At 42.1% G+C, this 17,311-nt stretch overlaps 1 protein-coding gene across 1 annotated transcript in view; it reads right to left on the bottom strand.

The window, feature by feature from the left end:
• LOC145418401 (acid ceramidase-like) overlaps window positions 1-17,311 on the bottom strand; it is a 219,021-nt gene that overhangs the window by 3,030 nt on the left and 198,680 nt on the right. Inside the window, exon 11 of the mRNA XM_080286805.1 lies at window positions 2,415-2,528. Within this exon, the coding sequence (XP_080142931.1) occupies window positions 2,439-2,528 (90 nt within the window). The 3' untranslated portion in view covers window positions 2,415-2,438. The remainder of the gene's footprint in view (window positions 1-2,414; window positions 2,529-17,311) is intronic.

Below are 17,311 nucleotides of genomic sequence, written 5' to 3'. Positions count from 1 at the left end.
TGTGTGGACTTCCTTTTGGCCTTCCTCGATGACGAAGTCATGCAGCACATATATGATGAGACAAACAGGCACGAATCACAACGTGCTGCAAGTGGTGCAGGTGCAGCAAAGATGCAACAGTGGACCGTGCTGGGAGTGCAGCAGCTGTATGTGTTCTTCGCCCTCATGCTTTTCATGCCACACTCAAAGAAGCATGAGTTGGAAGAATACTGGTCCATGGACCCCTTACTACCCTCACCCACCTTCAATAAGTGCATGGCCAGAGATCACTTCCGGAACATCATGGGAAACCTGCACTTCGTCAACAACGATGTACCTTCCCAAACCAACCCACTCTGGAAGATCTGGGAGATTCTGAGCAGAATGAAGGATAAGTTTATGTCATTCTTCCACCCCTTTCAGAAGGCTGTCATAGACAAATCCTTGGATTTGTTCAGAGGACGTCTTAGGTTTGTACAGTACATTCCAAGCAAACGCCATCGCTTTGGAATCAAGTTCTTTGTACTGTGCAACTGTAAGACGGGGTACATCCTTGACTTCGTCATCTATTCAGCCAGCACTGTCGATCTGGACAAAACACACCCCCTTGGCTTCTCAGGCTGTGTAGTGAAAGTGCTGCTTGAAAGGTATTTTGGTGGGAATCATGTGCTGTATACTGACTATTATTATACAGCACCGAAACTTGCTAAATATCTTTCAGAGCACGGCATCAGTTCCTGTGGCACTGTGAAGAGCAATCATGCCCACTTCCCCAAATTCCCAGAGGTAGGAAACTCGCAGCGTGGAGACATGCACCTAAGAAAGTCTGAGAAGATGCTGGCAATATGGTGGCATGACAAGAGGGTCATGCACATGCTCACCACCGTACACAAGGGGGAAATGAAAGACAGTGGGAAGGTCGACCATAGGACAGACGAACCTGTGAGGAAACCTGATGCTGTCATAGACTATGATATCAATATGTGGCTGGTGGACAAGTCTAACATGATGATTGGAGAGATCGGCTGCCTCAGGAAGAACACTAGGTGGTACAGGAAAGTTTCTCTGCATCTCATAGACATGACGATGCTGAACGCCTTCATCCTGTACAAGATGAAGGTAATGCCACCCAAGTCCTTCTCCCTGAGGTTGTTCGCCAGGACTTGTGTCCAGCAGCTGCTTGAGATATATGGTAGGGTGACAGCAACAACTCCAAGGCGCCATGCAGTAAGACTTCCCGACAGACTTGAGCAGAGGGCGTACATGGATCGGCACAGACTGGTGCAAATGCCTGCCACAACCAAGAGGAAGGCTGCAATCCGCAGGTGCCAGGTGTGTGCACATACCACCCGACGCACACCTGAGCACAAACGCACCTCTTGGCAGTGCGCTGAGTGCCAGGTTCCCCTCTGTGTTACCTGCTTCTCTGATTACCACAGCCTGAAGCAGTTCTAAAAGTGCAAATGGAAAATGTAAATACTGTAATGTGTAAATAGCAAGTGAAAGCAATGGATGTAATTATGATGGAACAGTGTAATATAGTTTTATAAGTTACTGCAAGTGACAGTGCATTACATAGTGCAAGTAAAACAGAAGTGTAAAGATTGAAAATACAATAGAAAATGTAAACAAATGTAAATAACTAGTAGTATAAGAATATGAGTACAAATACTTGAAGTTTTGACAGTGAAAGTGAAACCGTGGCTCTCTATGTATTTTACCGAAAGAGAAATTGAATGCCTACAGTGACAATAAACTACTATTACTGAAGGAAACTTATGGATAGACTGAAGATATATATATGTGTTATATAGTAATAGGAATATAAAGTGTGAGTGTTTTTATGAATAATAAAAGACAGAATACCAGGGGCGAACGAGCGCAAGTGGGAAGGTCATACGTGCTCGTAATTTTCATTGCTTTCACAGTGTTTTTTTTTGGAGTATGGATTCCAAACTATTTGAAAATCATAGAATAGTGTTTCTAGTGATAATATAAGGCTGTGGTAATCATATTACAGGTTGTCGGGAAGTGTAAAGTGGAGACTTCGTTACCCAACTTCAGAGGTCTCCACAAGTCCTACGGTACTCGACGAAGGCTCAACAAACATCCCAGGAGAAAGCTAAAGGTATGTGCCATATGCATATTTAATTTTAATAATCTAGGACTAATAACTGATTTTTGGCAGATAATTTTAGAGAGTCTGTCGGAGCGCGAATATCCATGCGGGACCCGCAAGTCGAGCCAAAACAACCCCACGGTTTAGGGGTTAATAAATTCTCTTCTTTCTCCTCTTTCCCTTTACAAATGTACAGTTACACTAAACCTACTTTCCACTACCAAGGTACTGTTATCTGTCCCAAAATTACTTTACAAAGCTTTCAAGTCCAATTTGTTACTGCCTTCCTTCCCCATACCAACAGTTTTCCACTCACACTTGTATCATAATAACTGCTGTGTTACCAGGGCCAGCACGGATCAGGACACTCCCTCAGCCAACCTGAAAACTCCCCTGACTTGGCATCCATGAGGGCTGTGTATACAGTCTCCTGAAATGAAAATAATATTTAGATATGTATTATACCTGTAATATGATTACCGAGTATCCCTGGATGCAAAAGAATTATGTATCATTAAAGTGCTCATATATCTATCTATCTATACTCTATATATATACATAGACAGATAGACAGGTAGGTAGACAGACAGACAGATAGATAGTTATACAGTGCACCCTCACCAACCACGAGGGTTAGGTTCCTGAAAACCACCATGGTTGGGAAAATCATGCTTGGTGAAGTCAATATATGGGGAAAATAGAGTTAAGGAAACCTTGGTTGAAAGTAAACGGGGTATAGGCTAACAAGAAAAAAATGTACGGTACTTTTTTTCTGTTCTTTATTGCACTGTACCAAATGTTATCATAAACAAATAAAAGAATGTCATCAGAAAGTGATTTACTATACAACTTTAGAATTACGAAGGCTATTAGATGGTTAGAGTGCCGTGCTAGTGGAAGGATGGGGACCATTATCAGCTGACTTGGATGATGGCATGACTCCACCCCTCCCTAGATTTGAAACGAGCATGTCTGAACGGGATGTGGCCTTTGTGGCGGTGCACATGGCTCTCTCTGTCCTCCCTCCATCCCCTCTCATCTCCCACCATCCCTCCTCCATCCCCCACCATGCTCAGCACTGCCAGGTGTGTCTCCTTCTCCACCTGCCCACCTTCCCCCACCCCCTGTTGTCTAACTTCCCGTACCCTCCACCTCATCCACCCCAGCTTGTCTCCCGAGAGAGAGAGAGTGTGTGTGTGTGTATTTACCTAATTGTGATATACAGGAAATGAGCTACACTCGTGGGGTCCCGTCTCTGTTTCTCAATCAGTCAAATTTAGCTTTAAACTCGTTTAAGTTTTTAGGCTGGACGATCTCTTTGTCCAGCTTATTCCACAGGTCTATACATCTATAAGGAAAACTATATTTCTTGATATCCTTCAAGCAGCTTGGCTTCCTCAGTTTCATCCCATGTCCTCTTGTTTCTCTCTTATCCCATAAAAACAGATCTTCTTTGTCAATTTTATCTATTCCCATCATGGTCCTGAACACTGCAATCATGCTGCCTCTCTTTCTCCTTTCTTCTAAGGAAGGCAAATCCAGCTTTTCCAGCCTCTCTCTGTACAACAGATCTGCCAGACTGGGGACCATCTTGGTTGCTGTTCTTTGTATTCTCTCAATCTTGTTTATATCATTCTTTTTGTGTGGGGACCACACTGCTGCTGCATATTCCAACCTGGGGCGAATCATGGTCACTATCAATTTTTTCATCATCTCCTCATCCATATAATGAAAAGCTACTCTTATATTAGTCAGGAGTTTATACGTCTCTCTAACTGTCTTGTTAATGTGTTTTTCAGGTGACAAACTGTCCTGGACCAGCACACCCAAATCTTTCTCTTCTCTCACTTTTGTGATTGGTTCATTACCCATCAAATAATTCAATGATAGCCTCTTGGTACTTTTACCTATTTCCAATATTTTACATTTCTTTGCATTGAATTTCATTTCCCACATCCGGCTCCCTTCGTGTATCCTACCCAGATCCTCCTGCAGCATTTTGAAATCCTCCTCAACCTCTACCTTCCTCATGATCTTTGCATCATCAGCAAACAGACTTGCATAACTGTTCACTCCAGCTACCATATCTATCTATCTATCTATCTATTGCCAGACGCCTCAATCCCGTTTGGGGTGGCCACAAACAAATCGCCTCCAAGTCGCCCTGTCCCCCGCCATTTCACTGCCCTGCTCCCAACTCACACCCCCCTCTCTCATATACCTCTCCACCCCATCCCTCCATCTCATCCTCGGCCTCCCCCTCCCTCTTTCCCCCTCCACCTCACTCATATACACTCTCTTCGTCAGTCTTTCACCCTCCATCCTCTCCACATGGCCAAACCACCTCAGTGTATTCCTCATAACGCTTCCTATCACATCCACATCCACACCACAACGTTCCTTTATATCCTCATTCGTCAGCCTGTCTCTCCAAGTGACTCCACAGGCTCCTCTTAAATAACTCATTACCACTGCTCTCACTCTTGACTTGTGTCCCTCCAACAATGTCCAAGCTTCACTTCCGTACGTTAGAGTTGGTATCACAATACTGTCATGTAGTAACTTTTTCACTTCCATGCTCACTTCCCTGTTTCTTATCACTGCTTTCAAGGAACCAGCAACCTTTCTTCCCTGCTGTACCCTTTCAAGCACTTCACCCTCCAAACCTCCATCCTTACTCATCACACTACCCAAATACTTAAATGTACTCACATTTTCCAATTCCTCACCATCCAACCTCGCTGTACATTCACTAACTTCACCTCTCTCAAAGACCATCACTTTACTCTTCCCTACATTCACCTTTAGGTTCCGTTTCTTACACACTCTCTCGCTGTACATTCACTAACTTCACCTCTCTCAAAGACCATCACTTTACTCTTCCCTACATTCACCTTTAGGTTCCGTTTCTTACACACTCTCTCAAACTCATCCACCAAGCCTTGCAGCTCCCCTTCGTCTTCACTCAACAACACAGTATCATCTGCAAACAACAGTACAGGGAGTTTCCAAACACTATCCTCTCTCACCAGGGCCACTCCAACATCCACTACCCTACCTTGTACCTCTTTTATTACCCCATCCATGTACAGATTGAACAACCATGGAGACATGACACATCCCTGTTTCAAACCAACTTTCAAAGAGAAAAATTCACTTAGTTCACCATCCACACGCACTGCAGCCTTCGCACCATCGTACATACTCTTCACAGCATTCAACAACTTCCCATCTACTCCATATATTCTTAACACTTTCCACAATCCTTGTCTATCCACCCTGTCATATGCTTTCTCCAAATCCATGAAAGCCGCATACAACTTCTTTCCCTTCTCTAGAAACTTTTCCACTAAAGATCTAAGAATGAATATCTGATCTACACAACCTCTTCCCTTCCTAAAGCCTCCCTGTTCTTCTCCAACTAATTTCTCTGTTCTTTCTCTAACACTGTCTATAAGTATCCTACCATACACTTTTCCTATTATACTAAGAAGACAAATGCCCCTATGATTACCACACACTTCTTTTTCCCCTTTTCCTTTGTACAAGGGAATAATTATACCTGACTTCCAATCCTCCGGGACTCTACCTTCCTCCCAGGCCAATCTGCACATCTTCCACATCCATTCTACTACTATCTCTCCCCCATGCTTCAGCATTTCACCACACACTGCATCAATTCCTGGGGCTTTCCCCGATTTAACTTTCTTCATTGCTTCCACAACTTCTATCCTACTGATTTCTTCCTGTCTTCTCACCTCCCTCCTTCTCCCAGCCATTCCCCAGCCACTTATACTCGCAGTACTTCCATCCTCTACGTTCAACAATTCCTTAAAGTGTTCTCTCCATCTGCTCACTTTTTCTCCCTTCTCCACTAGTAATCTACCATTTTTATCTTTCACTCCCCTGCTAACTTCACTTCCACCCTGTCTTACTCTTTTCACTTCTCTCCAGAACATTTTCTTACAGTCCCTCCACTTTACACTCAAATTCCTTCCAAATTCCTCATCCACTCTCTTCTTACTCTCTCTTACCAATCTTTTCACCTCTCTCTTCCTTTCCACATATAACTCTCTCTTCAGCCTCTCAACTTCTTCCACGCCCCTATTTCTCATCCATTCATTGTATGCTTTCTTCTTTTGTGCCACAGCCTGTTTCACCTCTTCAGTCCACCATGCTGTTCCTTGCAAACCCCCCCGGTCTTCTCTTCCTTCCACACACCACATCACATGCTGCACATATTTCTTCTGTAAATATCTTACACATACCTTCCACGTCTCCCATCTGCTCCAATTCATATTTGCCCAATCGTTCCTCCACTTCTCTCTTATACTCTGCCTTTTTCTCATCCTCTTGTAACCTTTCCACCCTCCTTGCAACTACTCCTTCCTCTCGTCTTTCCCTTCTTCTATTCCTCCATCTTACTTGCATCTTAATTCTGGCCACCACCAAGTAGTGGTCAGAAAGTCCACTCCCCCAACCTCTATACACTCTTGCATCCTTTACACATCTTCGCATCCTTTCATCCACACACACATAATCAATCATTGCCTTCCTTTCATTCAGTTCACCACCCACCCTTCTCATCACTCGCCATGTATACCTGTGGATCATTTTATGCCTGAAGAGGGTATTGGCTATCACCAACCCCCTCCCAGCACAAATGTCCACTAACGCACTCCCATTCTCATCTATCTCAGCAGGCACACCCCACTCACCAACTATTCCATCCACCTTCACATTACCAACTTTACCATTCATATCACCAATCAAAAATACTCTCTCATTCCTTCCAAACTTTTCCATGCACACTTCCACATTTGTCCAGAACTCTTCTCTCACTCTTCTAGCACGATCTTGCGTTGGCGCATACACACATACAATCGCCCACATTTGTATTCCAACTTTCAACTTTACCCACACAATCCTTGACCCAACTGATCCATACTGTCTTATGCTCTTCTTCCATCTTTTACTCACAACTATACACACTCCTTCCTTTGCCCTCTCATTCTCATCTACTCCTGCACATATACCCCATCCATACTCCCATTCTCTCACACTTTCTCCTCTCCATTTTGTTTCAGTTATTCCACATACATCCACTTTCGCATTCTCAAGCACCTGTGAACAATCTCTCTCTCTTTCACCTCATCATTCGCCCCTCTTACATTCCATGTACTCATTACCAAGTCCTTTGTCCGGTCCTGAGTCGTCATCGTTTGGTCAGTCCTTGTCCGAGGCTTCTTGTTTGTTTTTTTAGTTAGTTGTTTTCCGGGGAGGGGCACTAACCCTCCGCCAACCCTTTTAGTCGCCTTTTACGACAAGCAGGGATACTGGGGGAGTATTCTTGAAAACCCCCCTACCCCCAGGGGGTTACTTCCCTCCATCCAGACATCTTATCCTTTATTACTGTCCTCATTTGTCTGTCTCTAAAAAAGTCTCTCATCCATTCCAGGAGGTTCCCTTTCAGTCCTCCTATATGCTCTAGTTTCCACATTAATCTCTTATGGGGTACCTTGTCAAAGGCCTTCTCCAAATCTAAATACACACAATCCACCCAACCTTCTCTTTCCTGAAGCACATCAATCGCTCTTGAGTAAAAACTCAACAAGTTGGAAACACATGACCTTCCACTTCTAAATCCAAACTGACTATCAGCCAAAATATTCATCTCTTCCAGATATTTTATCCATCTATCTTTCAGAATTCTTTCACAGAATTTTGCAACCATGCTGGTTAGGGACACTGGTCTATAATTCAGGGGTTCTTCATTGTTTCCACCCTTATAAATTGGTACCACATTTGCCATCTTCCATTCTTGAGGCACTTTCCCCTCTTCCAGAGAACACACAATTAAACTGTGAATCTTATCTGCCAGTTGTTCTCTGCATTCCTTCAGTACCCAATTAGAGATTCCATCTGGTCCTGGGGCTTTCCTTACATCTTGAGTTTCTAGTAGTTTATACACATCCTGTACTTCCACTTTTATATCTTTTATCACTACATTTTTAGTCACTCCCTCCCCTTCCACAAACTTACTTTCATTAGTGAAAACTGACTGGAAACGTTTGTTCATTATTTCTGCTTGCATTGCCGCATCCTTATAGACCTCTCCTTCTACTTTCAGTTTGGTGATTCCTTCCTTTTGTTTCAGTTTGCCATTAACAAATCTATAAAACAGTTTGGGTTCATCCTTACATTTATCTATTATACCTTTTTCAAAATTCCTTTCTTCTTCTCTGCGTATTCTTGTGTATTCATTTCTAGTTCTTTTATATTCTTCCTTTGTTCTGTTGTTACCTCTCTTTCTCCAATTGTTCCATGCCGTGTCTCTCTTTTTTTTGCTATGATACACCTTTTATTAAACCACTCTTTTTTCCTGTTTTCTTTCCCTTTTACTCTTGGCACAAATTTTTCCACTCCCGAATTATACAGGTCTAGAAAAATATCCCGCTTCCTCTGTATCTCTCTTGTTTCTCTGAATTTTCTCCAATCTGCATTTTCAAAAAATTTTCTCAATCCTGTAAAGTTTGCTTTCCCAAAGTTGTATCTTCCCTGCCTATAAAGCTCGTCTCTTGGCTCTACGTTCCCTGTTATCATCTGGAACTCAATGATCACATGATCACTTTTTCCAATAGGACACAGATATTTCAAGGATTCTATTACATTGGGTTCTTTGGTAAACAGTAAGTCAAGTCTTGCTGGTGTGTCCTCACTTCGGAACCGTGTCTCTTCTTTGACCCATTGCGTCATCACATTGTTCATTGCTATATATAATAATATAGTGCCCCACGAATCCTCACCGCCTCCTGAGTCCCATTCCTCCCAGTTCACCTCTTTACAATTGAAGTCACCCATTAAAATTATATTGTTGCTTTTCTCAATCAGTTTCTGTAAATAACATGCCATGTCTGACAGCATTTCCTGGTATTCATCATCACTCCACGCCCTTGTCTTAGGGGGAACATACACTACTGCCATATTTCGCTTGTTATTCTCTCCAGTTTCTAATTTCATATTTATCACTTCAACCCTGCCTTCTCCCATTTCCACGGTATCTACATTTATGTTGTTCTTCACTGCTATCATCACTCCTCCTCCCGTTTTTTCTTTTCTGTCTCTTCTCCACAGTTTGTATTTACCATCTCCCATATGAACATCAATATCTTCTCTTAACTTGGTCTCTACAAAGCACATAACGTCAGGTTCATGCACCCTCAAAAGATCGTTGATTTCTAACCTTGCCGATATTAAGCCATCAACATTAGTACAGTATATGCCACCTTCCAATGATTTTTCATGTTTTCTATACCATCTTTTCTCCTTCTCTCTGCCGGTACCATTTCCTTAACTTCTGATCCATGACTCTCCAATAAAACACTGTCTTCTCTTCCTACGTTCTCTGTTTGTTTTTTACCTTTGCTTCCTTTACTAAGTCCTTTATTTTAGCTCTTTCTTCCTCATTTGCATCTCTCCTTATCCAAACATTTTTAAACCCTTCCTTGTCTGATAGATTCCATGTTCTACTGATAATTTCGTTAACTGTTGTTTGGGACTTAAACTTTACCTTCAATGGCCTTGCCCCTCCTTCCTCGTACTTCCCCAACCTAAACACCTCTTCAATCTCTTCTTGAGCTTTGTTGTTTTCCTCCATGACTATTGATATTATTTCTTTAACCTTACTCACTTCTTCTCTTTCTCTGTCTGATCTTATTGTCATATGTTTTTCTTTAACTCCTGAAATTATTATACATTTTTTCTTATCTGCTACATCTCTAACTAAAGATTCTCTACTTCTCAACACCCTAACCACTTCCCTCTCCACTTTTTCCTTGCTTTGTTGGTCTATAACCTCTCTCAAATTTACATTTCCCTCTTCTTGAATTTTCTTCCATCCCTTATGTTGCTCCTTGATTTCTTTAATATGCTCGTCCTGTATTCTTGATTTGGATTCATACTCATCTAGTTTACTTTTCATCCTGTCCCTTTCCTCTTCCAACCTCTTATTCTCCCTCTTAAGCTGTTTTATTTCATTCGAGGCTGATTCATTGTTCACTTCTAATTCAGTAACTTCCCTTTCTTGTTCGTCACTAGGTGTATAGATTTTTCCCAGTGTACTCCGTAAACTTTTGATCTCGTTTTCCTGCTCTATGGTCCGTTCCTGTAACTCTTTAATTACTGCCCATACCTTTTTTATCTCCTGGTCATTCCTCTCCGCTGTTTTCTCTACACCTGCTATTCTTGTCTGGTTCAACTTAATACTTCCTTTTCCCACATTCTCTTCACAGAAGCCCTCAAAATCTTTCTCACTGATCATAAACAATGCACCGTCCGTTTCCTCCATGATTCAACCATATGGAGACTCTCTGTTTTCACTTTATCTTGTCCCTTTTATGACCGAAACCGCAGTTTTTATTTATTACTGTCCGACGGGACCACCACTCAATCAATCAATCAATCATTTCCTGTGGCACCCTCGGGGATGCATAGGGCCTCGATGAACTCACACCACCACATCCTATCTTGTGCTAACTCCTCAAGATCTCCCCAACACTCATCTCCAGCTTCCCGTCTCATTGTCCTCACCCACGTCTCTTTTGGCCTTCCTCTACCTCTCCTACCAGGTGCCACCCACCCTGGTGTACCTCGTACTATTCCCTGTCTCCTATACACATGTCCTAGCCACTTCCATCGTGGGAACCCAACATATTCATCGACCGGCTGCACTCCCGTTATTTCTCTAATTCTACTATTTGGTATCCTTTCCCACCACTTAACTCCTAATATTCTTCTAAGTGCTTTGTTTTCAAACACCAAGAATTTATTTTCCATAGTCACTGTGCTGTACCAAGACTCGTGTCCATAAATTAAGATACTCCTAACCATTACCTTATAAAGTTTGATTTTTGTATGCACAGAAAAATTTTTATTATTCCAAATATTTTTAAGCATTCCCATTGCCTGATTAGCCTTCTTTAACCTTTCCTCGAATTCAAAGTTCAAAGAACCATCCTTGGCTAAATAAGTACCTAAATATTTAAACCTATCAACTTGCTTTACAACCATACCTCCAATTACACATTCCTGCGCATTTTCCATATTCATATTGATTATTTCAGTTTTTCCACAATTAATAACCAAACCCACCTTGCGACCTTCACTCACCAAACAGTTCAACACTCTCTGCATCTCTTCTGGCCCATCACAAATCAAAACTATATCATCTGCATAATCTAAATCCAAAAGTTTCCTGTTCTCTCCCCAAAGTATACCTGCACCGGTTTCTGTTCCAACGCGTTTCATAATGTAATCAATGACCAATATAAATAGTAAAGGCGATAGAACACCACCTTGAATTACTCCGGACTTGACTTCAAACGAATCACTCAGACAACCATCAACCATCACTTTACAAAATGTGTCCTCATGCAAGTTCATAATGACTCTCACAAACTCCTCTGGTATTCCATAATGTCTCATGATCTTCCCCATAGTCTCTCTCGAAACACTATCAAAAGCCTTTTCAAAATCAACAAAACAAAGACTTAACCACCACTCACGCACTCATTAACACAGTCACAATTAGGCTCAGCTTCCTTTCGTCGGTGATTCAGCGATTATTTCCCCACAATCCTGGAAGAGGTCCGTCTCTGACGGCGACCCGTGTGTGTGTGTGTTCTTACCTAACTCTTCTTACCTAACTGTATCTCTACAGGGATGAGTCAAGCTCATACTGTCCCATGTATTAAACCATTTTTATTATACATATCATTAAATTTATGAATTGTTTTGGCACACACTATTTCATTCAGTGGTGCATTCCACTGATCAATTGCCCTGTTTGGGAAACTGAATTTCCTTACGTCTTTATCATCTCTCTTTTTATGCAGTTTTTGCAGTGTCCTCTTGCTGATGCTTCCCCATAGGTTATATACTCATTTATGTCTATTTTCTCCTTCCCTGAGATGCCTTTATATGGCATAATCATGTCTCCTCGTTTCCTTCTCTCCTGTAATGTTGGCAGATTCAGTTTTTCTAGACTATCTTTGTAGCTTAGATCCCTTAAGCTTGGTAACCATCTTCTAGCGGCCCTTTGAACTTTTTCAGTTCTATCTATTTGTTTCTTGAGATGAGGATTCCAGACTACTGATGCATACTCCAGGGTTGGTCTGATGAATGATGTTATTATCTTTCTCAGATTGGTGGCGTGGGCGGTAGGAGCAGTTCCGGGAACTCAGATGAGATGGGGGTCAGGTGCATAGGGACTGGGAAAGTGAGGTACCTGACAGGGCAGGTTGTCGTTGACTGGGGGCCACTGCACAGACCACGCTGTTTTGCTGACCGGCAGTAGCATGAGATGTGGCCGGACTCATATCAGCGATAACACAGAGGATGTGATGTCGTGGCCTCAATGAAGGTACAGGGGGGAAGAAGTAGCTCAAAGCGGTATTCGGGAGGGGAGGAGTCCTCTCCCTCCCACAGAACAATGGCACGGTTGATGGGTTCGCCCAAAGAGTTGTACAGGCGACGTGCCCGTTTGACGGCAGGTAATTCCAGTGGTGGGCAGCGCAAACAAAGAAGGACCTTGTGCAATCCACAGTTCACTACCTTGTGCAAGCGCAAGTGCACAATCTGACAAATATTTAGCTTGCGCAATGTCGCGAAGTGCAAGCGCAAACCATTTGCATATACTTGTGGGAATTAATGTAAAATATTGACATATTTAAATAAAACAGCATACTTACTTTTATTTATTATTATTATTTTTATTATTTGTAATTTATGCAAGTGCGCAATCTATTATTTAGCTTGCTTAATGTCACTAAGCGCTAGCGCAAACCATTTGCATGTATTTGTGGGAATTACTGTAAAATATTGAGATATAAATAAATTAGCATACTCACATACTTTTATTTATTATTATTCTATCTATCTATCTATTGCCAGACGCCTTAATACCGTAAGGGGTGGCCACTGGCCACAAACAAACAACAAATTGCCTCCATGTCACCCTGTCCCCTGTCATTTCACTGCCCTGGTTCCAGCTCACACCTCCCTCTCATATACTTCACTCCATCCCTCCATCTCATCCTTGTCCTCCCCCTCCCTCTCCCCCCCTCCACCTCACTCACATACACTCTCCTTGTTAGTCTCTCACTCTCCATCCTCTCCATAGGACCAAACCACCTCAATGTGTTTCTCCTAACGCTTCCTATCACATCCACATCCACACCACAATGATCCTCCACTTCTTTATTTGTCAGTCTGTCTCTCCATGTAACTCCACATGCTCCTCTCAATTAACTCATTTACTTCCACAGCACTCACTCCTGATTTCTGTCCTTCAAACAAGGTCAAAGCTTCACTTCCATACATTAGAGCTGGTATCACAGTACTGTCATGTAGTAACTTCTTCATTCGTGGAAGTTCAAACAGAGGAGTGAGTGGGCTGCAAAGCGGATGGGCAGGGAAACAAGGGCTGTGATGTTGCCAGTTTTACTTTTATCTGCATTTTTGCAATATAGATATACAATAGCATGTATAATTCCTTACAAAAATCATTAAAACATATTATTTAAATCAAATATCCACAGCCTAATAAATTATTAGGCTGTGGGTATTTTATTTAAATATGTTTTAATGATTTTTGTAAGGAATTTCATATGCCACTCTTAATGAATACTGTATTTTTAATTTATTATTATTTACTAATAATAATAATTTAAAAAATATTAAAATACATTATCTCTGTTGAAGCATTTTAAGAAATGCTACTACCTTCCGTCCCTCCCGCCTCCCTCCAGCAGAACCCTCGCGACACACCCGAGCCTCACCCATCCCTTGTTCAGACTTACGGGAAGCTCCCAAGACCAAGTGTCCCTTGGACTGCGCAGTGTGCAATCCACAGGACAGGTGTGCAAGCACAAATTTAATTGTGTAAGTGCAACTAAATCTGTGCTTGCACACCTGTTTTTTCATGTGCGAAAGCGCAATATTGCGCATGGTCTCGTGCGGTACGCAATGCGCAAACGATATTCACCGGAGCGCAACGGTGTGCAATTGCATTTTGCGCAAGTGTTTGAGCACCTGCCTAGCACTGGGTAATTCATATAGGACTAACAGAAAATCAGCTGCCAGGCATTTGGCTGGCATGTCTTCATTAACGTATGTGAATGCTATTCTGATATTTGCAAGCAGCGTATACATGTTCCGTACCTTCTCACTGATATGGTCAGCTGGAGATAGTACATTATTGATCATCACACCTACAGTAGGGCCTTCTCTCTTCCTGATATGTATATGGTTTTACTTCCAAACTTATAACCCCAGTCTGGTCTGTTTCAATTTTTACCAAACTTAATTACATGACACTTGTCCACACTGAATTCCATTTGCCATTTATTACTCCATCCTTGAAGTTTAATTCTTGTAGCTCTCTACAGGAGTTTGTGTTAGTAATTCTCCTTTGTATTTTTGCATCATCAGCAGACATATTTAGATAGCTTTCATTTCCAGTGTTACCATCTATGCCATTTATATACACTAAAAACATAATTGGTGCCAGCACTGAGCCCTGTGGAACTCCGCCAGTCACTTCCCTCCATGAAGAGTAATTTCCCCTTGGTACTGTTCTCATTTCCCTTTTTCTGAGAAAATCTTGCATCCAACAGTACAGTTTGCCTCAGATTCCTCCTTGATGGTACAGTTTCCATAAAAGTCTTTGGTGCAGTACTCTGTCAAATGCTTTCTTGAAATCTAGATAGATACTGTCCACCCACCTTTCTCTTTTCTGTACTGTTTCTGCAACTCTGTCATAGAAGCTTAATAGCTTAGTAACACATAATTTTCCCTTTCTGACACCAAACTGCACTTCTGTTATCATACTGTGTTCCTCTAGATGGTTTACCCATACTTTTCTTATCAGCTTTTCCAGTATCTTAGAACACTGGCTAGTAATACTGGTTGGTAGTTCACTGGATTCTGTCTATTCCCTTTCTTGAATAGGGGAACAATGTTTGCTTTCTTCCAAATATCAGGTAGTTTACCTTGACCTAAGGATTCCTTGAATATTAAATATATTGGTCTAGGAGGAAGTGACAAGAAATGTTGTGTTAAAAGAAGTAAAAGTTGAAGTGCAAGAAGTGTACAAATTACTAGAACCTCAAGATGTGAGGAAGGTCCCAGGACCTGATGGGACCTCTAACTGGATACTGGAGAAATGCAGAGAACAACTGGTGGATACGATTCATGGTTTAATTTTGTGTTCTCTGGAAGAAAGGAAAGTGCCTCAGGCATGGAAGAGGGCCAATGTGGTACCAATTTATAAGGGAGGGAACAAGGAAGAACCCCTGAATTACAGACCAGTGTCTCTGACCAGCCTGGTTGCAAAACTGTGTGAGAAAATCCTCAAAGACAGATGGATAAAATATATGGAGGAGATGGACATTTTGGCAGAAAGTCAGTTTGGATGCAGAAGTGGAAGGTTGTGTATTTCCACGTTGCTGACCTTCTACTTAATAAGGGCGATTGACGTACTACAAGAAAGAGATAGTTGGGTGGATTGTGTGTATTTAGATTTGAAGAGAGCCTTTGACAAGGTACCCCACAAGTGACTAATGTGGAAATTGGAACACATGGGGTGGAGAGGTATATGAGAGAGGGGGGTGTGAGTTGGGAGCAGGGTAGTGAAATGGCGGGGGACAGGGCGACTTGGAGGCGATTTGTTTGTGGCCACCCCAAACGGGATTGAGGCGTCTGGCAATAGATAGATAGATAGATAGAAGGACTGAAGGGGAACCTCTTGGAGTGGATGAGAGACTTTTTGAGAGGCAGGCAAATAAGGACAGTAGTAAAGGACAGGATATCTGCATGGAGGGAAGTAACAAGTGGAGTCCCACAGGGCTCAGTTTTAGCACCAATAATGTTCCTGATTTACGTACGCGACATGGTAGATGCAAGTCTGTTTGCTGACAATGTGAAGATCAAGGGGAGAGTAGAAGGTACAGAAGATTGTAAAATGCTGGATAGAATATCAGATTAGGAAAATGAAATTCAATGCAAAAAAATGTAAAATACTGGAAATGGGTAAAAGTACCAAGAGACCATCACTGAATTATTTGATGGGTAATGAACCAATCACAAAAGCAAGAGAAACAAGGAATTGGGAGTGCTGGTCCAGGATAATTAGTAACTCGAAAAACACATTAGCAAGACAGAGAGATGTATCAATTCTTGACTAAAGAGTAGCATTTCATTACATGGGATAAGGAGATGATGAAAAAACTGATAGTGGCCATGATCCACCCATGTTGGAATATGCAGCAGTAGTGTGGTCCCAACATAAAAAGAAAGTTACAAACAAGATTGAGAGACTACAAAGAACAGCCACAACGATGGTCCCTAGCCTGGCAGATCTGTCGTACAGGGAAAGGCTGGCCTACCTTAGAAGAAAGGAGAGAGAGTGGCGACATGATTACAGTGTTCAGGGTCATAATGGCAGCTGAAAAAACTGACAGAAGATCTGTTTGTACGGGATGGGAAAGTAACAAGAGGACACACAATGAAGCTGAAAAAGCCAAGTTGCCCGAAGGATATCAAGAAATATATTTTTCCATACAGATGCACAGATCTGTGGAATAGCCTGGACAAAGAGATCGTCCAGACTAAAAACTTAAATGAGTTCAAAGCAAAATTTGACTTACTGAGAAAAAGGGACGGGACCCAATGAGCGTAGCTCATTTCCTGATATCACAACTAGGTAAATCCATCCATACATACATCATCTAATCCTGTGTTGCCCCAAGAGGAGCACTGGAGCCCAGGGCTAGGCAAGTTGGTCCTGACATTTATAATGACACTGACCAGCCTCACTCGTCCCTGAGTGGCATTACGTGAGCAATAAACCCCAACCACCCTTTGAATATAAACCTTCACCGGCTCAATCCGATTGGAGCACCTTAATTACCCAATAAAACACCAGGCGCCATAATTTGGTTATATGGTTACCACCCAGCGTAGTAAATGGTTTCCTGGTGTACAGGAAACCATTTGGCTTGTCACTTAGTGTAGAGTCACCCACAGGCAGAAGGAACAGGAAAGAATGAAGGAAACAAAGACAAAAAGGGGAGTGTAAAATCACCCGAAGGCAAAAGAATGAGGAAAGCATGAAGTAAAGAAAGACAGAGGAGGAAGGAAGGAAATGAGGAAGGG

Source organism: Coenobita brevimanus, chromosome 114 (assembly GCF_032717465.1).
Source record: "Coenobita brevimanus isolate Jiangsu-jjx chromosome 114, ASM3271746v2, whole genome shotgun sequence".
Taxonomy (NCBI): Eukaryota; Metazoa; Arthropoda; class Malacostraca; order Decapoda; family Coenobitidae; genus Coenobita; species Coenobita brevimanus.
The sequence above is the reverse complement of the archived record's forward strand: the minus strand, read 5'-3'. Positions and strand labels throughout refer to the sequence as shown.